Raw genomic sequence first — 25,123 nt, forward strand, 5'->3', positions numbered from 1 at the left:
GATGTTTGGGAAGAAGCAGTGATCTGGTTCTGTCTGGATGTTCAAACACTATAATGCCCTTATGGATAAAATAACCTTGGGGTTGAGGCCTTTTTGCAAAGCCCCTATTTTTTCCATTTCGACGAGTATTTAGTTAATAGTTATCAAACGATCCGGCGCCAGACGCATGATTTTGGCGAACACTGGGGCCCCTGTCATTTTGATATGGTGATAAATACTCTATTTGGCTAGTAACATGGGCATATGGTGAAGGTCTGAGCGGAAGTCTTCCGGGAATGACTTAACGATTTGGTCGTAGGTATCCATGTTTGCACTGATGTAGAGAGCGAAGTCGAAGGGGATGGGTTAAGAGGTGTCAACGAGAGTAGGATTGACCAACTATCGGTGAGCAACATCAACCAGGAGGTGGAAACGGGAGAACAAATCTGCAACAAGGACTGATAATATCATGTCAGCAATGTGAAACTTTCAATGATATTTGGCGCTTCCAAATGATAATGTGAAGCTCTCATACCTGTGGGTAGGGATCACATATCGATTGGCAGCTACAAGTCTGACGTTAGCAAGCTAAGAAATACAACGTTGTATCTGGAAAAGTGGCCTTGGTAGAAGAGATCGGCAAGTACCAGTGTCTACCATAAATTTTTCGCCTGTACCTGTATCATGCAAAATGAAAGGCTTAGTTGTAAGGGATGTCTACTAATAAATCTTTCGACCACTGACACGTGTTCTCACGTTTCTTTACAGCAGCTGGGAATTTGAAGTGGAAGTAGCATAACTGCGGAAAAAATGGATCAGTAAGTGGCTGGAGAGATTTTAGGTTGGGACATGAGTGAGGGGTGGTATATGGGAGTAGTGGACGGCTTAGTCGACGCTTCAGCATGTCATGGATGGGAGTCTGTGTCCTATGTTTCTCATCCTAGTACATTCATATCAGCTTCAGTTGATTTTGAATAATTGTTCTCTTCATCAGGAGTGGACACATTGATGGAAGTTCTGAAGGTGCTGAAGTGGCTGTTCAAAGATCATTGATATAGGTCATCAGGTCCTTCATGGGTAAAGTATAGACATAGGGGTTGGCTGCATGTACAGGTTAGGGTAGACGTCGTAGGCAAAGGACACAAAGTAGGTTCTCTTCCACTTTTACCTTCACTCCTTCATTCCACCATTCACTGCCCTTCCTCATGCTGCCTCCAAAAACCTTCTTTCCACACACATCACTTGTAATCCCAACAAAATTTTCTTTTGCTAACTTCCACTCCTCCTCTAAATTGCCAGTTTCTCTTACTTTCACTTCGTCATATATCATTTTCAACCTTTCCTGATATTTACTTTTTACCCCCGGTTTTATTAGCTCTTCAACCCTCACTAGCTCCCTTTTACATCCACCTACTCTATTCCCCCACTCTTTTGCTACAACTAATTTTCCTTCCACCAAAAAATGATCAGACATACCGTTAGCCATACCCCTAAACACGTGCACGTCTTTCAATCTTCCAAACATTCTTTTAGTTATCAACACATAATCCATTAATGCCCTTTCTACTACTCTTCCATTTACCACTCTTACCCATGTATACTTATTTTTATCTTTCTTTTTGAAAAAGCTATTACTTATCACCATCTCTTGCTCAACACATATCTACCAGTCTCTCACCACTCTCATTTTCACCTGGTACGCCATACTTCCCAATGACACCTACCTCTCCAGCGCCCACTCTAGCATTTAAGTCACCCATGACAACTACATAATTCCTTCTACACACCTAGTTAATTCATTCCAAAACTCATTCCGCTCTTCTTCACTTTTCTCACTACCTGGCCCATACGCACTGACAAACGCCCAACATTCCCTACCCAACCTAACCCTTACCCACATTAACCTAGATGATATCTCCTTCCATTCCACTACTTTACCTGTCATCCATTCACTCAGCAATAAAGCCACACCCTCTCTCGCTCTTCCCCTTTCAATCCCAGACACTCTACCAGACATTTCACCAAACATCACTTCACCCTTTCCTTTTATCTTCGTCTCACACAAGGCTAATACACCCATCCTTCTATTCCTAAACATACTTCCAATTTCACATCTTTTACTCTCTCTCGTACTACATCCACGCACATTCAAACACCCCAAAACTAGAGTGCGGGGAGCAGTCACTCTCCCCCCAGCTCCATCTCTTTGTCGATGTCTCACAGGATGTAGATACAGGAGAGGAGGTTCCTAGCCCCCTCGTCCCGTCCCTTTTAGTCGCCTCTTACGACACGCAGGGATAACGTTGGCACTATTCTTGTTTTTATAATAATAATAATACTAATAATAATAATAATAATAATAATAATAATAATAATAATAATAATAATAATAATAATAATACGCAAGATGTAATTGCAACCATGAATCGCCTCAAGTCTAACGATAATGAAAAAGAAAGTTCCATCAACCCCTCTAATTTTTCTTACCACGTTTTACTATATTCCCTCATTTCCTTTCTTCACTGTGCTACTTTCCGTGTTGTAGTATTTGGCCTTGTATCATTGTACTTCGACGAAGGCCTTAGCTTTGCTAGTAATAATTATATCTTTAATATCTTATAATGAACTAGGATATTCATTTACGTAAATGCAATTTTACGAACTTTATATGATTCTAATTCACTATTTAGAAAAAAACAGTATCTTCATTGAAATCAGTAGGACATGTGTAGGGAACAATTATATACATTTGACAACCTTAAACAGATTAAACTTTATAGGTGTTCATTGATGGTATGGAAAAGGAAGTTGCTTCGGTGCTCTGTGATGGAACCATTATGATTTCGAATTCTAGTAATATGCTACTTTTTTCCTGATCAAGTAAAGACATTGATCGTCTGCACATTGTTTAACTGCTAAATTCAACATTGGTTTATTGTAACCCGTAAAGCTTAATAACTGATAAAACGTATATTACCCCTTACGATAACTGGTTGATTTGTTCTCTGGCATCCTGACAAAACATAGATTACAGTAATGCCGTTTTGAACAGAAAAGGCCAATTATTCGAGGCAACATAAATTACTCGGAAACAGAATTTTATTTGGCATGTCACACCAGAATTGCTAAAAGACTAATCAGATCATAGAATATTACCTAGATTTTTATAACGGTCATACCATGGTCAAAATCAAAATTACGTGTTAAAAGCAATGTGGAACTGTTCTTTTATGCCAGACGAATGATAGTAAACTTAAATGATACTCTAGATGTTTCATATCATTTGCTTAACATATTGAAAAAAAATATTGTTTCTATTAAAAAAATTTCTATATTTTGAAACCATATATACTGTATATAAAAGTACTTAAGAACAGGTTCGATAAGTTTTTTTTTTTTTTGGTGCGTAAAGAATTCTCCCACTGACGCCACGTTCGATACTTTTTGAATCGTCTCAACAACCGGTGACGCCGTGATTGGTGACTGTTCGTTGAATTTCGTAGACTCAAGTTATCGGCATTTCGTCAATTTCGTCAAAGGTCATTAATTTTGAGGATGCCCAAGGTCAAAACTAAACTTCGGGGTGTGTCCCGTAAGAAATGGGTAAGTAACAAGATGCAAGTTAGTAATTATCCTTATTAATCTATCGCCGGCTAAAATGTGGGGAAAGTTTTGATGATGGTAGCAGAGATTCATACTCTTTATAGTTGATATCATTGTCCATGTCCGAACATATACAATTTATTGTATTCCATGAAGGGAGAAGCATTTTTCCGAGTTGATGTTAATTATGTAGCTATTCGTGTGTGCTATTTTGGGGCGACCCTATGCAGCTATGCTAATGCTTTTAGTGGAAGGGTTACCAGGTTGACTGCGTAGTAATGCTGTTGGTGCACCTCTGCCGGATAGAATTTCCGGTTCATTCATAGAACAGTGCAACGTAGTTAGGGCTATGAAACTCGCATGATTGAATAGCTCTTTGCCAATGCTCCGGTTTTGGGTAAAGTTGCAAGGGTTACCGGTTTTTTTTAGTTATGTATGAGAAAAGCTTTCCGGTTTTTTAGTTGCGGACGGGGGATCTTTTTAGTAAGAACCAACTTTAACCGGTATTGTACTGTATTTTTTCCTGTGGGAAAACGCCAATTTCCTTCGAAAATTACATATTTGTCGGAAATAAAGGTAATTGTTTACAACACCACACTCCATTTACTCCAAAATAATGCAATCCTGTAGTTCTCATCTTCTTGCACAGTAATTAGGTGTTCATTTAAATTTTGGGAAAGCAATAACTAGCAAGATATGTTGAGCAAGGTGGAAGGGGTAATAAAAAGAAAATATCTCGGTTTCCTCACTAAACGACGTGGAACTGACGTATAACATAGTCAACCAAACAGATTTGTGATGCCATCGTACATAAACAGAAGTTTGTGATGCCATCGTACATTAGATATACTATATATTCAAAATATAGGTAAAGTTTTACTGTATTACAGATGCTCATTTCGAACAGAAAAAAACATATGTTTTCCTGTAATAAATAACGTGATTTGACTGTATTTGAACATCATTTCAACCGCAAACAAACAGAACAACCAATTTGACCAACTTTAGGTAGCCAAACTGGTTGCTGTTATTACGGATGAAATGAAGGTGAAAACCGGTTTAATCATGTTATTTTCTCCAGGAAAACATATATTTTCTGTTAACATTTTAGATATGTCTTTTATTATATATATTTTGTTAAAATGTTTAAATTTAATGATTTGTTCAAATTCCGTGTTGCTTCACTCACGTATGTACCGCGAACGATAACATTAGCAACGTTACCAATGTTACATAGCGTTACCGTTGCGGTAGCATTGCTAACGTTAGCAATGCTACGTAAAGCATTTTTCCATATACCCTTTACACAATATATAAAAAGGTTAAAAAAGGATACAGAACTTAACAAACCCACCTAACCTAACCTAGAAGTTCCCAGGTCACAAACTCAATAAAATGTCTTGTTATATATATATATATATATATATATATATATATATATATATATATATATATATATATATATATCTATATGGTAAATTTACAGTTTCATCCATTATTGGGAAACTGGAATAAAAATATATTTGTTGCATCAGAAATAGTATAGTTCCAACGAATTTAACGTTTATTTTGACCGCAAACCATCCGATTTAGAGATTTACTATGTAATTGGAGTTAAAACAACAAGTTGTTCCAGAATGCCCCTACTTCATCCCAACAATTATGGGGGACACCAGGTGGGAACTGGGGTTTTGGGTGGGCGGGGGCATCAAATGATATTTGCAATAAATGAATACTTATCCTTCCACCACCCCTCCCCCTATACCCCTATCTAGTCCTACCGGGGGGGGGCTCCGTTCCCCCTGCGACCCCCCCCTTTCAACCCCCCCTTAAGGCCACAGTGATTTTCGGGACACTACCGAACCTAATACAACCACCTAACCTAGGGCCCTGTACCCCTACCTAGGCCTAGCCCCTGCGACCCCCCCCCTTACAGCCACTACCTAACACATCCATCAAACCAAATCCAAAGTGATGGTACTGCTGTATACATCGTTATACTATCACCATTATAATATACTCTATAAATTAATGAAGCTTACCTTAAACTGTTGGTTCATAAAGATGTGTTGCTGCTTTGAGGAAAACGTGAAGCTGTTGCGAAGGTTCCTTGGCATGCAGGACAATTTTTATTTTGTTAAATTAAATTGTGTCTCTGGCACAAATGCACTAGTTTTTCAACAAATTCATTGTGAGTTAGGAAACAGTCAGGACAAGAAGATGGAATTTCAACTTGTGCAACATGAGATGACGTGCTTTCTATGGTCTCCATGTCTAAGAACGAAATGAAATGGCTGGGTAAGAAAATGTATTGTTGCGCTGTTGTATTGTCCGCTGTGATTGGCCAAACATGTATGACGTCATAGTGGACAGGCGCTGTGATTGGCCAAACGTGTAAGACTTCATAGTGGACTAGTTTGTCTGCGGATTATAGTGGTTACAGGGCTCATTTAAGCAAATACAAGACACAGTCAACAACAACAACAGACTTGAAAAAATCTGGGAGGAAGACATGAGTAGCGTGAGTTTGATCGTCGATATATAAAGAACTAGGCATTTGCGACAGATAATATTTTACAGAAATACTACAAAAGACTTGCTTTACTCGGGAAATATATTATTATAATAGATTTCCCATAATGGATGAAACTGTAATAATACCATATATATATATATATATATATATATATATATATATATATATATATATATATATATATATATATATATTATGTTGAAATGTTTAAATATAATGACTAGTTCAAACTCCGTGTCACTTCACTCACGTTACGATAACGTTAGCACTGTTACGATAACATTAACAACACTATATATAATCCGCACACTGGCTCGCTTACGGTCGCAGGAAAATAAAACATCAAGCTTGTATGTACTGGCAAGCGGGAATGTTGAGCTGCGCACGCTAACAGTAGCAATGTTACTCTAACATTAACAATGTTAAATATAATGGTTCTTGTTCCGACACTGGCTCACTTACGTTCGAAAGAAAATAAAACCCCAAGCTTGTATGCACTGGCAAGCGGCAATGTTGAGCTTTGCACTGTAACAAAATTTAGTAAAATTAACACATTAAAATTAAAAAAACTAATGACTGACTTTTATTACCGCAACAACAAAACTTGTGGGGCACGGGGGTGTTGTGACTGAGTCGGTGCCATCTTAACTTCTTTGCCTTAGTTTAGTACTGCTCTAGGAACACTGTAAATGTTGGTGTATTACATTACGAGATTTAAGAAAATTATCAACAATGGAATTCACCAAAATACTTTCAAGTATGGATTACTGCAGGCGTTACAATTTTGTAAAACTTCCATCGTAAAATACACAAAAAGACTTTACTTGAACTAACAAAGACCTGATTTGGACAAAGTTTTCGACGGAAAAGGGTTTGTTGGAAGGGGAGGGTAGGGAAATATTTATCCCCCTGTGCAAACTTTTCATATGTATGGGTTCGTGATTGGTTAACGGAAAAGCAACGGAGTCAAGAGTAAACATGAATGAACCAGAATGTGTCCAGAGCAAGTATTTATGTGAAATCTGGGAGTGACAAGGTAATAACAAAATATATAAAAGTAATGTAGAAAGAGAAAATGGAGTGAATGATAAATAATATAAATAATATTTGATGGGAATATAAAATGAGGTGCTTTTATAAGGTATCGGATACTAAAACGAGTAATACTGGGGTCAAACATATGTATACGAGGGTACAGTGAGCCCTCGCTACTTCGCGGTTCGACCATCGCGGATTCACGACTTCGCGGATATTTTTCATTATATACGGCATCCGATTTCATCAGCAAACCGCTATTTTTGGGGGAAACATCATTTTATTCTAGAAAATTGCTACTCTTCAGATAGTTAATTGCACATTAAGAAAGTGTGTACTTTTGTTTTTAAGTTTCGGGTGTGTTTTAAAAATCGAGTATTGTTGCCTCCTTTTGTTTTACTTTTGGCTGTGATCAGATCAGCTGACGTCTAGCTGCCGGTCTCAAGAATATGCGTGTACGAAGTATTGTTTATACGATTTCTTAACATATTCAAACCATCTATACAGTTGATATTACATAAGCACCAATGTGTTATAACATATATTTTTTTGTTTATTACATTTAAAACAATCTCTCTCTCTCTCTCTCTCTCTCTCTCTCTCTCTCTCTCTCTCTCTCTCTCTCTCTCTCTCTCTCTCTCTCTCTCTCTCTCTCGTGTTATACAATAATTACAAAAATATGAAACCAAAATCGGTTTTCATAAAGTGTCAATTAAATACAAAACGAAAAAATTATACCGTGTATACATACATTACATTCATAGCTTAAAATACGGTATCCGATTTTGTCAGCAAACTACTATTTTTTAGGAAACCCCATTCTATTCCAGAAAACTTTTACTCTTTAAATAGTCAATTGAGCTATAATAAAACATGTACTTATGTTATTAAATTTCGGGTGTGTTTTAAAAATCGAGTATTTTTGACGCCTTTTGATTTACTTTTGGCTGTGATCAGATCAGCTGACGTCTAGCTGCCGGTCTCAAGAATATGCGTGTACGAAGTATTGTTTATACGATTTCTTAACATATTCAAACCATCTATACAGTTGATATTACATAAGCACCAATGTGTTATAACATATATTTTTTTGTTTATTACATTTAAAACAATCTCTCTCTCTCTCTCTCTCTCTCTCTCTCTCTCTCTCTCTCCCTCTCTCTCTCTCTCTCTCTCTCTCTCTCCCTCCCTCTCCCTCCCTCTCCCTCCCTCCCCCGTAAGAAATAAAACCTTAGTTCACATATGGCAACTTGAGTTTAAGAATGAAATTAACATGATTATTGTTAGTTGTGGCGATCAATTCCTCGCTTCAGGAGGTACAGGAAACAAAAACACGGCATTCGATTACAACAGCTGATTCTCTCTCTCTCTCTCTCTCTCTCTCTCTCTCTCTCTCTCTCTCTCTCTCGTGTTATACAATAATTACAAATAGTTGAAGAAACCAAAATCGGTTTTCTTAAAGTGTCAATTAAATACAAAACGAAAAAATTATACCGTGTATACATGCATTTCAATCATAGCTTAAAATACGGTATCCGATTTTGTCAGCAAACTACTATTTTTTAGGAAACCATTCTATTTCAGAAAACTTTTACTCTTTAAATAGTCAATTGAGCTATAGTAAAACACGTACTTATGTTTTTAAATTTCGGGTGTTTTAAAAATCGAGTATTTTTGACTTCTTTTTGTTTTACTTTCGGCTGTGATCACATCAGCTGATGTCTAGCTTCCGCTCTCAAGAATATGCGCGGTACGAATACATTATCAAAGAATTGTTTACACCATTTCTTAACTTATTCAAACCATCTATACAGTTGATATTACATAAGCACCAATGTGTTATAATCTATCATATTTATTATTTACTATGAGATTCAGGGCCTCTGTAACATGGTTTTACGGATTTTGCTCCTTATCAAAGCATCGGATGTAGCTGAAAGTTGACATATGTATATTTTACAACCACACACAAATTTTGTCAGCATTATCAATAACCTAAACCCGATAGTTTTAATTTTTATAGAGTAAAAATGATCTAGCCGACGCCATGGCCAGTGATAACGAGCCAAGAGTTGAAAACATTCATTACGTAAGCAATGTAAACACCTTTTGACAAAATTTTGCCCCGCCCATCCACCAGACACCCATTCACCTTGTTCCATCTGCTCTGAAACCCATAACAGTCAAGAATGGCTAACAGGATTTGGAATTGGCCCCGTGGTTGCAAAACTGCATTTGTCTTACGACTTGCAACTTTATACAGTCAAGAGAAAGCCTGTGGCCATATTTACTATAGCCTGAATAGGTACTTATTCAGTTTCTAGTTTAAATCCAATGTTTATGGTCTGATTTGTATTTAGCGTAACATGATTATAATACTTGTAATGTCATTCAGGCTTTTGAACATTTCCATTAACTATTCACTATGCCACAAAGAGAGAGAGAGAAAGAGAGAGAGATTGTATGTAAACAGTCTTTATATAACTATTTTTGTCAAAATAAGATTTTTGTGCTAAAATCTCCATCAGACCAACGGATCATCCGATATAATTTTTTTTTTCTTCTTCTTAGGCCGTACGACCGTGTTGGCTATGTTTTGGGCATGACTGCATTTTGTAAATAAATCAGGAATAGTTTTAGGAGTTTTATTTGTACATCTAATGGGAATTTATAGAAGTAAAGTGAGCATAATTCATTTATCCTTTAAAATAATTACTACATGTAGCCAAACAAATAGTAGTAAAGATGATAATGCAATGAAGGAATGATACCATACTTTATCTTTAGCTTCAACATCGGCAATAAAATACCCAGTTGCCATAATTTGTCAGCTTAATGAAATAACCTATCATCTAATGTTAAACTTAATTTCTGAGGAGGCCATGGCTTATTGCACAGTGAAAAAACATGACAAAGACTTTATGAATGGCGGAACGATACATAAATGTGGGTGGGTTATCTGTGCTAGCGTAGTAATACTACTGTAGCAGTAGTGCCGCAACAGTAGTATACATGAATGAAACGTTTAGGCCAACTGCTGGGATCCTTGAGGATCATTTAGCACTTCTTAAAACTACTCGAGAAATGAGTTTTTATAGCCAGAATTTAAATTTTCTGATCCAACAATGCCCATGATAGCCTTCAGTGTTATCCTGAATTATAACCAGGCCAAAGTGGGTGGAGCCTCATGAAGTCATCATTCTGACGATAATTATTGGTGAAGGTTTAAAGCTAAAATACGGTACTGGGTATTTTTTTTTTTTTTTACAGTAAATAGGTAGGTAGATAGACAATAAATAAAAATTTCTTGACATTGGATATAGCAGTTATCAAATTAAGCTTGTCTACTACGTTTTTGAAAATTACCAACTATTCCCTACACCTTGTCAATCTAATTGTGACCTATAAAGTACACTGTAATTTCTTAGGAAACTTATTTTGGGAGTTAGACTAATCAAAGTGTTTTTGTATTAACATATTTTGTTGGTTTGTTCATTATGACAATTATCAGTGGAGAGGTTTCAGAGTTCATAAAAGGTGTACTGCTTTGCTTTTATTTAAACTTTTGTGTCATTGTTGACAGAGGTATAGCCTTCGTTACGTATAGCCAATCATCGATCGAGAAAGAGGGAAGAAATGCCGTCATAAGTTACGTAACGAGTGCGTTCGAAACCTTTTCTCTAAGTTGGCCCGTCTTCAAAAAACGTCACTTTTTCATTATAAGTACACTGTACCAAATTTATTCAACCTACGTAATGCAGAATATAGTAAAAATTTATGTGTACAGTGAGCCCTCGCTACTTCGCGGTTCGACCATCGCGGATTCACCACTTGGCGGGTTTTTCCCATAACCCATATATACAGTATATACATATCGCGGATTTTCCGGAAATTTCGAAAATACCGCGATATCTGAAGACCCCAAATACGATATTTCGTTACCTGTAATTCCATTAATACTGTAATTAGTAATATCTGCTCTTACTGATTGTTCATTGCATTACATATGACATATAATTAAGCACAGAAAGAAATAAAACACGAAAAGAGAATGTGATCATACGATAATTCAGTACTGTATACAGTACGTAGTAAAATTAAATCGAACATGAAATGCAAATCAGATGCAGTCATACCATATTAGAATGGTGTAAGGCTGCTGATGGATACTAGTGTACTACAAATGTAATGGATGTGCTTCTTTTCCATGAATCTTTTGTATGTATACGTACGTAGTACTGCATCCAATAATATTCTTTGTGTCAAAAAATCACATTTCGAATAAGCGTACGAGAGAGAGAGAGAGAGAGAGACACATCCTATAACAAAAGCGTAAAATAGCGTACGTAAAGCTGTATTATTATTATTGTTATTATTATTATTATTGTTGTTGTTGTTAATAAAATTATTATTGTTATTATCATTATTATTATTATTATTATCATCATCATTATTTATTATTATTATTATTACTGTACAGTATACGCGGGGTATCTTGTACTTTGAATTGGTAACCTACGTATCATATAAGACGGGTTGTGATTAATTCAAGCGCTGATAGAGGACGAATCAGAACTCAAGTTTTGTTATCTAGCCTGTGATTGGTGTTTTGCCCGCATCTCCAACTTCCAGCCTCTGTTAGCGGCCACTTTCTCTTACGCCGTATCGCTGAGTAGACGTTAAGTTTGTGAACTTTAATCTGTGCTGTGTGCGACTGTTTTAAGTTGAACTTTTTGTTGAACTTTCTATTACTGTAAATCCTACTGTACAATGGCTCCCAAGCGTTCTGCTTCTACTAAGGCTGGTAGTGAGCCTAAGCGCCACCGAAGGATGATGACGATTGCTGAGAAGGTGACGCTTCTCGATATGTTGAAAGACGGTAGAAGTTAACGCGGCCGCAGCCCGGCATTTTTGAATCAATGAATCCACCGTTCGCTATATCAAGAAGGACGAGGCGAACATTAGAAAGACGGCTGCAATCACCTTTAGCAGATAAGCGAAGCGAGTCGTTACCACTCATAATAAAACGATCGTACGCATGGAAGGTGCTTTAGCAGTGTGGATTGCCGACTGCCGGAAGAAGAACATAGCCTTGGATACGAACACCATCCGAACAAAGGCTTTGAGCTTGTATGAGAATTTTGCGGCAAAGGAACCTCAAGACGACGATGGCAACCATGCTGAAGAAGATGATGATGCAGATGAACCTCAACCAGGGACATCCACTGATTCCCAGCGTCAGAAACAACGTTTTTCCGCCAGCAAAGGATGGTACGCGAAGTTTCAGAAACGCTTCGCCCTGAAAAGCGTTTCCCTGCATGGCGAGGCTGCTTCCGCTGACACTGCCGCTGCTGAAACTTACGTGAACCAGACGTTCAAGAATATTATCGCCGAAGGTGGATACAAGCCGGAACAAGTCTTTAATATGGATGAAACCGGCTTGTTTTGGAAGAGAATGCCGTCGCGAACTTTCCTGTTCAAAGAAGAAGCCAAAGCCTCAGGCTTTAAAGCATTCAAGGATCGCGTTACCCTCGTGATGTATGGTAATGCTGCTGGATTTTTGCTAAAGCCGGGGCTTATTTATAAGTCGAAAAATCCTCGTTCTTTGAAAAATAAAAACAAGAATCTCCTTCCCGTGTACTGGATGCATAATCCAAAAGTATGGATTACGAAGATGCTGACCTCCAACTGGTTCCACCAGTGTTTCATCCCGTAAGTCAGTGAATATCTCTTAAAGAAGGGCTTGCCATTCAAGATCCTTCTCCTTATGGATAACGCTGGTGGACACGCAAGTGAATATCTCTTAGAGAAGGGCTTGCCATTCAAGATCCTTCTCCTTATGGATAACGCTGGTGGACACACAACTGACCTGTCGCGTGAGGGCGTTCAGGTTGAGTTCCTGCCACCCAACACCACGTCATTAATTCAACCGATGGACCAGGGGGTTATCAGGGCGTTCAAGGCCCTCTACACGAAGAATAAATTGGCGGACCTCGTTGCGTGTGGGGATGCTGCCCAAGATGATGAGGATGAAGATTTTAACTTAAAGGCGTACTGGCGACAGTACACGATAGCCACGTGCCTGAAGAATATTCAGAAGGCACTGCAAGAGATGAAACCTGCAACCGTGAATGCGAGCTGGAAGAAGTTGTGGCCCCAGATTGTTTACGACGACGAGGGATTTACTCCGTCGGAAATCCAACACACTGCAATACGCAAATCTGTGCAGTTGGCTGCCATAATTGGAGGTGACGGGTTTGGCGACATGACAACTGAAGACGTCGACGAGTTGTTGGACTGCCATTCCCAGCCGCTAACTGACGCAGACCTAGAAGACCTGACGAAATCGGCCAGTGAAGAAGAGAGTGAAACCCAGGAAGAGACCCAAGAAAATGTCGAAGAAACGGGCTTAACATTAGAACGGCTTGCCAAGTAATGTAACCATATGAAGGAGGCGAAAGAAATGTTGCAAGAGTGGGACGAGGATATGGTTCGGTCTATGCAACTCTCCAACAAGGTCGATGACATCATGACTCCCTACAGGATGCTCTTAGAGCGAAAAAAGAAGCAGCGGCAGCAACTTCCGATCACAATGTTCTTCCAGCCTCGCAAAAAAGAGCCAGTTCCTCCTGCTAGTACGCCTTTGGAAGAAATTGAAGAAATTTCCCAGGAAGAAGTTGAAGAGGTGTCCCAGGTAAAGACACCTCCGTCTGAAGAGACGTAAAGTACTATCATTGGCTGCACAGTAGAAGACATCATCAGCTTCTTCATCATCATTTCTACTGTGCAGCAAATTCATCGCCATCATCATTCAAGTTTTTCTTCAACTTCTTTCGTGGTGAGTACAGTAACAATCTTTATTTTTTACTTTAATATTCTAACATTTTAATATTTGTGCCTGTTTTATAGTTTAGTACTGTATGCATTAAGTTAAAGGGAAGGTTTTAAAAGTCTGAAGAGTATACATGTTATAACCTATCATATTTTTTTTGTTTAAAATTTACATTTACGTACGTAAAACAATCTCTCTCTCTCTCTCTCTCTCTGACGAAGGAATGATATTTGATTAATAAGATTATATGTAATAACAGAGAGGCCTGGTTTTCTATTCTAAGATTGTGTTCATGTAAATCATTATAAGATACAGAAGTGCTCTCTCTCTCTCTCTCTCTCTCTCTCTCTCTGTGTGTGTGTGTGTTCTGTTCTGTACATTAAAGGGTAGTTTGTTAAAAGTACTACGTACAAGGAAAGGTTTTAAAAGTCTGAATATACATGTTAAATAAATAGGTAAATATGGTGTCACTACTTAGCGGATTTTCACCTATCGCGGCCGGGTCTGGAACCTATCTACCGCGATAAACGAGGGTTCACTGATATAATGTGCATTCTGAAGAAGCTTTATATATATGAAATTTATAGATAAAAAATTATTGCGAAAAAACCGTGTTACCGAGGCCCTGAATCTCATAGTAGTACATTAAAAAAACACACACACACTCTCTCTCTTTTCTCTCTCTCTCTCTCTCTCTCTCTCTCTCTCTCTCTCTCATATATTGTTTTCCTGCTTTGCTACGTATGTACTGTATGATTTTATATAGATATGGTAAATATTTGTAATAACATATTTTCAAAAAGCTTTTACTGTAATATCATTATTTATCACTTCCATCATGCGCGTTAAATGCCTTCGTTTGTTTATAACGATCGAAGATGGAGCGTACTTTATGACGCCGCCGAACATTTCAATTAGAAGTCCTAAGAAAAATTAAGTAAAACATTGGTAATAACAAAATCAACATACTGTATAATCAATATAATAGATGCAAAAACTAACATATACACATTTGTGTAAATGCGTTTTTTTCTTCATTATGATCAGAGATAAACGTAAACAAAACATTGGTTGTCATTTTTTATCGTGCTTTTTGGCATGTCTAGGAAACGCATGATATAAAATTGCTTTTAATATCTGTGCCTGTTTTAGTTTAGGGTACTGTAGTACATGCATTAAGTGTTCTGTACATTAAAGGGTAGTTTGTTAACAGTACTATGTACAAGGGAAGGTTTTTAAAAGTCTGAATATACATGTTGGATAAATAGGTAAATATGGTGTCACTACTTCGCGGATTTTCACCTATCGCCGTCGGGTCTGGAACCTATCTACCGCGATAACGAGTGCTCACTGTATCACAAATGGGTCAGATGTAACAGATTTCCTAACTACAGTGGAACCTCTACATACGAATGTCCTAACATACGAATTTTCCAACATCCGAAGTAAAATTCGACCAAATTTCTGTCTCGACAACCCTAAGTGTTGCTCCAACATACGAAGTAAATATTACGCGTACCCGTGGAATTTTCTCGAAAGCGTCCACCGTGGTTTGTTGTTGACGCCGCTAGATGGCAGCACATTGGAGGAACGCCAATCGAGCGTCACTTTGATCACTCTTCTCATCTCATGCGCTTCGTGTGGTTGTCCTCTATTTGCTCAGTTTTTAAGTGTTTTTTATCTTCCTTTCTCACGTGGTATTTTCTCTGTTTCGTAATCATGGGTCCTAAAAAGCTTAGTTTCGGTTCAGGAAGTAGTAGTAGTGGTGAGAAAAGGAAGAAGTCAATGCTTTCATTAGAAATAAGCAAGAAATAATAGAAAAGCATGAGCGAGGTGTACGTGTTAGCGATCTGGCTAAACAATATGGCCGGAATATGTCTACGATCTCGACGATCATAAAACAGAAGGCAGCCATTAAAGCAGTGAAACCTTCGAAGGGGATCACGATTATTTCCAAACGTCATAGCCGTACCCTTGAAGAGATGGAATGACTTTTGTTAATATGGATCAAGGACAAGGAGATTGTTGGCGATACGATCACAGAAACGATCATTTGTGAGGCCAGTGCTATCTACAGTGACTTGAAGGCGGCGCGCTCTGGGCCTGACGCGGGGGAGAGTTCAGCCGATCCTACGATGGAGGAATTCAAGGCGTCTCGAGGTTGGTTCGAGAAATTTAGGAAACGGACCGGGATTCATTCAGTTGTTCGTCATGGAAAAGCTTAGAGTTCGGACACCAAGGCTGCTAAGACTTTTGTTAAAAAGTTCGAAAGCATCGTGGCGGAGGAAGGCTATATAGAGCAGCAGGTGTTCAACTGTGATGAAACCGGTCTGTTTTGGAAAAAGATGCCTAGTCGAACGTACATTACCGCCAAAGAGAAGAAAATGCCTGGACATAACCCAATGAAGGATCGGTTGACTCTTGCGCTTTGTGCCAACGCCAGCGGGGACTGCAAAATTAAGCCTTTATTAGTTTACCATTCAGAAAACCCTAGAGCATTTAAAGCACATAGAATTAATAAAGACCTGCTACATGTTCTATGGCGTTAATTCTAAGGCTTGGGTTACTAGGCATATCTTTGTGGAATGGGTAAACGTAGTTTTCGGCCCTGCTGTCAAGAAGTACCTTCAGGAGAGGAATTTGCCCTTGAAGTGCTTGATTTGTTTGGACAATGCACCCGCTCACCCCCCCTGGACTCGAAGATGATATCATCGACGAATACAAATTCATCAAAGTGTTGTATCTTCCACCGAATACCACCCCCTATCCTCCAGCCCATGGTCCAGCAAGTCATCTCTAATTTTTAGAAGCTGTACACCAAGCAGTGCTTTAAATGTCACGTAAAGCACCAACTTAACTTTGCGTGAATTTTGGAGGAGCCACTTTAATATCGTGCACTGCTTAAAGATCATAGATCAGGCTTTGGAGGGAGTAACTCGTCGACCCTGAATTCCGCCTGGAAGAAGATTTGGCCTGATGCTGTTGCTCCAGAGATTTCGAAGGTTTGGCCCCGAGAATGAACCTGTGGTTGCCGCCAAGGAAGACGTCGAAGAGAATGTATCTCTTGGCAAGTCCATGGGTCTAGAGGGTGGATGAAGATGACATCACCGAACTCGTCGATGAGCATCGTGAAGAGCTCACACACCGAGGAACTCAAGGAGCTGCAAGCCATGCAGCATGATGAGTTCCAAGTGCAGTTGAGTGAGTCGGAGGAGACTGAGGAGGTAGGCCAAATCTTAGATACGGCGGAAATAAAACAGATGTTGGCATATCATCAACACCTGGTTGATTTCATCGACAAGCATCACCCACAGAAACTTCAGGTTTGCCGTGTTGTTGCGCAGTTGAATGATGTTTGCTTAACTCATTTCGGAAAAAATCCTCAAAGCCGTACCAAGCAACTTTCACTAGATAGTTTCTTTAAAAAATCTATAAAACGGTCTAGTGATCATGATGAAAAGAAAGAAAGTGAAGCAAAGAAAAGGAAGACCGAATCGGGTGAAAGTGATGAAAATTAAAAATAAGAAAAAAATGTAAAAAGAAAAATATAAAATTATAAAATGAAAAAAAATAAAATAAGCTAAGTTAAAGTTCACGTAGTGTAAGTTATCGTAAGTTATCGTACACGTTATCGTACAAAGTCGCCGTCCCTACCCTCCTCGCTGATCTTCCGTCTCCTCCTACCTAGCAGTCCCTACACCTGCGCTGGCCTGTCGCTAAGGTAAGGTGTTAAATTAAAACCCCTTTTTTATTTCTTTATTAATCTTTTTTTAGATTTTACTGTGTATTATTATATTGTATTAATGTTATGTGTAGTGATTTATTAAGGAGTTATTATGGGTTTTTAGGCTGGGGAACGAAATAAGTAAATTACCATGTATTCTTATGGGAATATTTGCTCCAACATATGATCGTTTTATCATACGAAGCAGTTTCTGGAACGAATTAAGATCGTATGTAGAGGTATCACTGTAGTTGCCATCATACCACCTTTTTTGTGTGACAAGCAATGCCTCTTCATAAATAAAGATGCCCATTCATAACCAGAATGCCATCTTTAAAGAGAACATCATTCTGTTACCTTGTAAGAAGTCCTTGATAATGTCACAAAACTCACTCGGTGTTGGACCCATCCCCATTTTCTCCATACGACGAACCATATCTGCAATCTTCTCTTCAAGTTCCAAAGACAATGCTGTTGGTTTTCCCTGTCAAAGTAAAACTACGTAATTGCAAATGTTTTTTTTATGAGATAGGTATATAAATCAACATGTTCATTATCAGGAGATAGGTATATAAATCAACATGTCATTATCAGGAGGCCATTCAGCTTACCCTATTATCAGTGGTTGGTTGAATTGCCCTCCATAATGCCCTTGTGTTTCTTCAGAAGCGTGGTTGACATCTTGTATTTTCTGTATGTTGCTCTTATTGAAGCACTTTCAGCTACTTCTTGTAGAGCTATTTTAATTGTTTCTTCATTATAAGGTTTAACAACTTTTTTATAATTCCGTACCATCCTTTATGTCTTAAACTATAGTGTCTTAAGTCTAGAAATTAACATGCACCTTAATCTAATTCCTGGATATCTGCTTGATTTTGTCTAAATTATACCTGGAAAAGGAATTTCTGGGCTCCGACCCGTGTCGCCCAGTGAAATGCTCCTAAAGCACCATTTCTAAGGTATATAACTGCTATATATTACCAGAGAAAAAATTGCATGGGAATGCCAGGTTGAACCCAGCTCGCACACCTGTACTGTATAACTTGAGCACATATTTGCAAAATAAATAAATATTTGAGCACATATAAAGTTTCCTGTAATCTTGGGGGAAACAAATCACGGTGGGGTATGAATAATTCATCCAATGGGGTAAGAAAAATTCAAGTTGGGGCAAGAAAAATATTAGTTACATGAATTTTTCTTACCCCGCTTTCTGTACATATTTGGGGTAAGGAAAAACCCCTTCTTTCCCCCCCAGGGAGGAGTTCCTGTCCTTAAAACAACTATGGTAGGGGGGGAGGGGTCCATCTGAATTTATCTTCCCCAATATCATGCTCCTAAAATGTTTCTGGGGAAAAAAAAAATTTAAAGTATATCAAGGTGACCTTAAAGTTTTTTCAAACTTTTTTTTATTATGGTTCCAGTAAAAGGTCAATATCGGTCATAATTTTTTGGTTTCAAAAACATTAAAATTATAATTTTGAAACTAGAATAGTTGGTTTAACGTCACATAGCACTAAAATACAAAAATCTTGTAACAGTGCAGGACTAAGGGGGTGTTACATTTTTGCCCCAAACACCCCTGTTTTTTTCTTCCGCCACTTTACTATACTTGTGTATCCCACCCAGCCAATTGCTGTGACCTTCCCTTCCAATATTAAAACTATAGAGCTTCCTGATCAGGGAAGCTCAAAGATAAGGGTTCTAACCTTTAGGAATAGAAAGTGTACTACCACTGACCCTTCGAAATATTTAGTATTTTAGGGTAAATTGTAGACTGATTTCTAATCAGAGTATTGAAGGAATTCTATTCTTACAATATAGGATTGGTCTCAGCAAAAGACTGGGCAAGGATACACAGGATATGTTGGAAAATAATTACTGTATAATATATACAATAGTTTTTCTATCTGCAGTATATACTCTACTGCAAATATACTGGCTACTGTGTAATCATATACTGTAATTTAGCCAGCATATTGCCGGCAGGGCTAGTCCCCGACGGCCACAGTCCGGCCGGCAGGTTTGTACCCGGCGGCACTGGTACAATCGGCATGCTGCCGACTGAGTAAGTACCTGACGGCGCCGGCCCCGGCCGGCAGCATGTATATGGTCGGCAGGTTTGTACCCGGTGGCACCAGTACAGTCGGCATGCCGCCGACCGAGTAAGTACCTGGCGGCACTAGCTGAGAGAGAGAGAGAGAGAGAGAGAGAGAGAGAGAGAGAGAGAGAGAGAGAGAGAGAGAGAGAGCCTTACCTTACCTTACCTTATTGCCTTATTTTTTGTTTGGGTTCCCCCAGGTCCCTCAGTGTGAGGCACCTCGTATATCCACCAGAGAGTTGCTAATACATCTTCCGGTGTATTTTGCATCTTCCAGTCTTGGATGGTCTGGGATGCATCTTAGGTATTTATCGAGCTGATTTTTAAATGCATCTACGCTCACTCCTGATATGTTTCTTAGATGAGCTGGCAGCACATTAAATAGTCGCTGCATTATCGATGCTGGTGCGTAGTGGATTAATGTCCTGTGCGCCTTTCTCAGTTTACCTGGAATGCTTTTTGGCACTATTAATCTACCTCGGCTTGCTCTTTCTGATACTTTAAGCTCCATGATGTTTTCAGCAATTCCTTCTATTTGCTTCCATGCTTGTATTATCATGTAGCGTTCTCTTCTCCTTTCTAGACTGTATAGTTTTAAAAATTGCAGTCTTTCCCAGTAATCAAGGTCCTTAACTTCTTCTATTCTAGCAGTGTAGGACCTTTGTACACTCTCTATTTGCGCAATATCCTTTTGGTAGTGTGGGTACCATATCACATTGCAGTACTCGAGTGTACTACGCACATAAGTTTTGTAAAGCATAATCATGTGTTCAGCTTTTCTTGTTTTAAAGTGTCTGAATAACATTCCCATTTTTGCTTTACATTTAGCCAACAGTGTTGCTATTTGGTCGTTGCATAACATATTCCTATTTAAAATTACACCAAGGTCTTTAATTGCTTCCTTGTTTGTGATTGTCTCATTATTAGGTCCCTTGTATGCATACACCATTCCTTCTCTGTTTCCATAATTTATTGATTCGAATTTATCGGAGTTAAATACCATCCTATTTATCTCCGCCCATTCATATATTTTGTTTAGATCTCTTTGTAGTGAGTTCCTATCTTCATCACAAGTAATTTCCTCTACTTATTCTTGTGTCATCGGCGAAACTTCTCACTACGGAGTTTTCAACATCACAGTCTATGTCTGAGATCATAATAACAAATAGCAGTGCAAGCTAATACCGTACCTTGGGGCACACCAGATATTACCTGGGCTTCATCTGATTTCTCGTCATTTGCAACCACTATCTGTTTTCTGTTTTGCAGGAATTCTTTTACCCCATTTTCCTATCTTTCCCACAATATTATGCTTTCTCATTTTTTTCTCCAATATGTTATGGTCTACCTTGTCAAAGGCTTTTGCAAAATCTAGATAGATCACATCTGTGTCTTTTTCATTTATCATATTATTGTATATGTTTTCATAGTGAGCTATCAGTTGGGTCTGTGTACTTTTTCCAGGTACGAAACCGTGTTGACCCATATTAAACAAATTATTTTTGACCAAATGGTTCATTATTTTCTTTTTTATTACCCTCTCATACACTTTCATAATATGTGATGTTAGACTAACAGGTCTATAATTGCTTGCCTCTAGTCTTGATCCACTTTTGAAGATAGGGGTTATATAAGCTAATTTATGTTTAACATATATCTCGCTCATATCTATACTCTGTCTTAGCAGTATTGCAAGTGGCTTCGCGATAGTGTTTGCAGTTTTTTTTAACAAAATCGCTGGAACTCCATCTGGTCCGGCTGCCGATCCATTTTTAATTTCGTTTATAGCCGTGACAATATCTGCTTCATTAATATCTATATCCGTTAGATATTCAACATTTTCTTCTCTCATTTCTGTTTCATTATTCTCATTCGCAATTCTTGGCGTGAACTCACTCTCATATTTTTCTGCTAATATGTTGCATATTTCCTTTTTTTCATTCGTTAGCCGTCCTTCAATTCTTAGAGGGCCTATTTCTATTCTCCTTTTATCATCTTTTTTGCATAGGAGTAAAGTACTTTGGGGTTTCTTTTTATATTTTGAAGTGTCCTTTCTTCTAAGTCCCTTTTTTTCATTTTCTTTCGACTGTATAATCTTTTGTTCTGCATTTTCTATCTTACATTTTATTTCCCTCATTTTCCACACATTTTTTTCTTTTGCAAGATTTTTCTTCCACTTTTTAATTTTCTGAAATAAGATCCTTCTGTCTCTTGGTATGCACGTCTTTTGTTTATTGTTTTTTTTCGGTACATATTTTTCAACAATTTTCTCCAGTATTTTGTACAGTATATCCGTATTTACCTGTATATTATCACTTATAAATACATTTTTCCATTCTTTATTCAGTTCTTCATTTATTTCTGACCATTTTATATTCTTACTGTAAAAGTTATATTTTCCATATCCTTCCCAAAGTTTTGTGCTTTTATTAATTCTGTGATCACTTGCTTTGGAATGAACTATCAATTCTATGACATTGTGGTCTGAAATTCCCGTGTTATACACTATTATTTCTTTAACATAATTCACCTCATTCACAAATACTAGATCTAGGACATTTTCCTTTCTTGTTGGAATGTGGTTTATTTGTTGCATATTATGTTCTAATAGCGTATCTTGAAGCTTTTCAAATTGCCTCTTATCTTCTGCGCTACTATTACTATCTTTTTTATATGTATACATACAACCACTTTCTTCTATCCGTTCTTTCCAATCCACGAAAGGAAAGTTAAAATCTCCGGATAGGAGTATATTCCAGTCTTTATGGTTTCTACATATATCATCTATTTTTCTATTATTATGTCAAACTCCTTAGTGTTTGGGGGTCTGTAAACTACAATATTCATTTAGTTTTTTCAAATTCAAATTCTACCGCAATCAATTCACATTCTGTGTTGCTGTATTTTTCACATACTTTTCCTTGATTTATGTCTCTTCCATATATTGCGGTTCCCCCTTGATTCCTATTTTTTCTGTCTGATCTATAAGTTTGGAAACCCTTTATCTGGTCATCACTGCCAGTCTCTTGGGAATACCATGTTTCACTTATATTTAATATATCTATTTTTTCAATTTGGGTTAGTTCTTCTAAGAACTCTATTTTCCTTTTGGAGTTACTCGTGACTAAACCCTGTGCATTCATTACTATTATGGTTTGTGTTTCAATTCCCCATTATTTAATATTGGTAATAATATGGATTCTCCCATGCTTCCTTCCTGTTCTGATATGATGTTCTTTTCTTCATTTCCCGGAATTCTGCCATTAAAAAATCCAACTTTTCTATTATATTTGCTCTTTCGCCTTCATATTTATTTGTGTGTGTATACCTGCAACTGTCCCCATATCTGCACCAGCCCCTGGCATTATAGATGCATTCTTTGTAGTTGGGCTCTAAATGTGCAGGTTTGGGTTGAAAGCCCTCAAATCTTGGGGCTCTTGGTTCAAAGCGCGGTTTATACACGGCCTGCTTTTTTGTTTCTTTTTTTTGTTTCTTTTTTGCTTTCATTTTTCTTTTCAGTTTGCTGAGTTTTCTTACTTTCATTCATGGTTGCAGGATGCATATATCTACATTTTTTGTTGTAAATGCATCCTTTTCCTTCTTTTAGGTTTTTTGCATATTTTTGGATGGAGATCTCTGCATTCGTCTCCATATCCGTCTAAATACGCACATTTACCATATATTTCATAATTATGGCATATCTTTGGATGCTTGTAGTAGCATCTTTCGCCAAATCTGCAATTCCCTCTTTTCAGCATATTGCAGACTATATCCTTCTTTTCTATTTTTTCTTGTTCTTGCTCTTCCCTAAAATTATGTAGGTCCGGGTAGAGTCTCTTGGGTCTATTATTTGTTTCCATCTGGTAATTTATTTCTTTATAAGTATGTTGTTGGATGGCATCATAGGTTATATCAATGATTTCTTCTGCATCCTTACACATATCCTGTTCATTGTTCTCTTCTTCTTCTTTTTCTTCTTCTTCTTCTTCTGTTTCTTCTTCTTCCTCTTCTTTATCTTCAACTATTTGCAGATTTAGTCTCGACTTAATTATATTTCTATCCAGACTAAGCATGTTGAGCAGAATACCTTTGTGTCTTTATTTTTTATTTTTTGCTGTATTTCAGCACATGTGGGATGTGTTGGGACATGACAGGCATCACATTTTCTAATCAATTGTTGAGGATTATTAATGGAATACCATATCTTACATGTATTACACCATTTTGGCATTCTTTTTCCCATTGCATCAATCAGCATATTCACCATATTGGACTTCTTATTGTTCTTTGATGGAATGTGTTGATTGATGTAGACTTTCTTTATAAGTCTCTTTATCACTTGGATTTTCTTTGGAATTTCTTCAATTATTTTGCTGATGTTTTCCGCAGATTTGCTCCAGTTTATTGGATCATATTGTTTCAATATGTCTGCGAATATTTTTCCGTCACATTGGTTGACGTTACTAGTGACCTCTGTTATCAGACGGTCGAGCTCCTGTTTCGCCAACTCATGGAATTTATTTTTGCTGAGTCCAGCGATGTCTCTCCAAGCCTTGCCCGTGTTGTACATAGCCATCTTGATTAGATTTTTAGTAATTCACAAGATAACTATTCTATGCCGACGTTTTATCCCACTTCTCCGACCTCAAACTAATCACTGACTATTCACGAAAAACTTGTAGCTATATTGCACTCGATAGCCTTTTGTTATCCGCGTTAAATCATGATATTTATAGGATCGCAAAAGTGTAATCACTAACCGGCACACAGATACAAAACTGAGAGAGAGAGAGAGAGATGAGAGAGAGAGAGAGAGAGAGAGAGAGAGAGAGAGAGAGAGAGAGAGAGAGAGAGAGAGAGAGACTGCCTTATTACAATGTATGATTACACTAAATAAGGATGTAAGTATATAAACTTACTGCCTTCCTCCAGAAGGAAGGTTCAAATGGAAGGGGAGAATGCATCATTCAGGCTTCCATCCAGCCACAAAGAACCGTTGCTGGCATTGCCGGAAACAGGACTTTGGATGGCAGTCAAAGGGAGGACTGAAGGACCTTCAGCGGCAGGGGGGTCCTCCCACTGGCAGCCGCCATAGCTGGCACAACCTTCCTGGATCCTATGTCCGTAAGGGAAAGACTGAGTGGCTAAACAGCTGCTTAAGTAGGAGCCCGGCCGACCCCGCAGCCCGCCGGAAAGCGGTAAGATTGCAGGACGATGGCCACAAGGAATGCGATGTCTAAGTCATCGCTAAAGGACAGAGGGGATAGGGAAAAGGGTCCTGCATAAAGTGTGGAAGGAGGCGGGAAGGTTGCT

At 38.1% G+C, this 25,123-nt stretch overlaps 1 protein-coding gene across 1 annotated transcript in view; it reads left to right on the plus strand.

Moving 5' to 3' along the window:
• The first annotated feature begins 3,487 nt into the window (after positions 1-3,487).
• Positions 3,488-25,123, plus strand: part of LOC137651638 (caldesmon-like) — a 43,725-nt gene continuing 22,089 nt past the window's right edge. Inside the window, exon 1 of the mRNA XM_068384860.1 lies at positions 3,488-3,582. Within this exon, the coding sequence (XP_068240961.1) occupies positions 3,535-3,582 (48 nt within the window). The 5' untranslated portion in view covers positions 3,488-3,534. The remainder of the gene's footprint in view (positions 3,583-25,123) is intronic.

This window comes from Palaemon carinicauda, chromosome 1, assembly GCF_036898095.1.
Source record: "Palaemon carinicauda isolate YSFRI2023 chromosome 1, ASM3689809v2, whole genome shotgun sequence".
Lineage (NCBI taxonomy): Eukaryota > Metazoa > Arthropoda > Malacostraca > Decapoda > Palaemonidae > Palaemon > Palaemon carinicauda.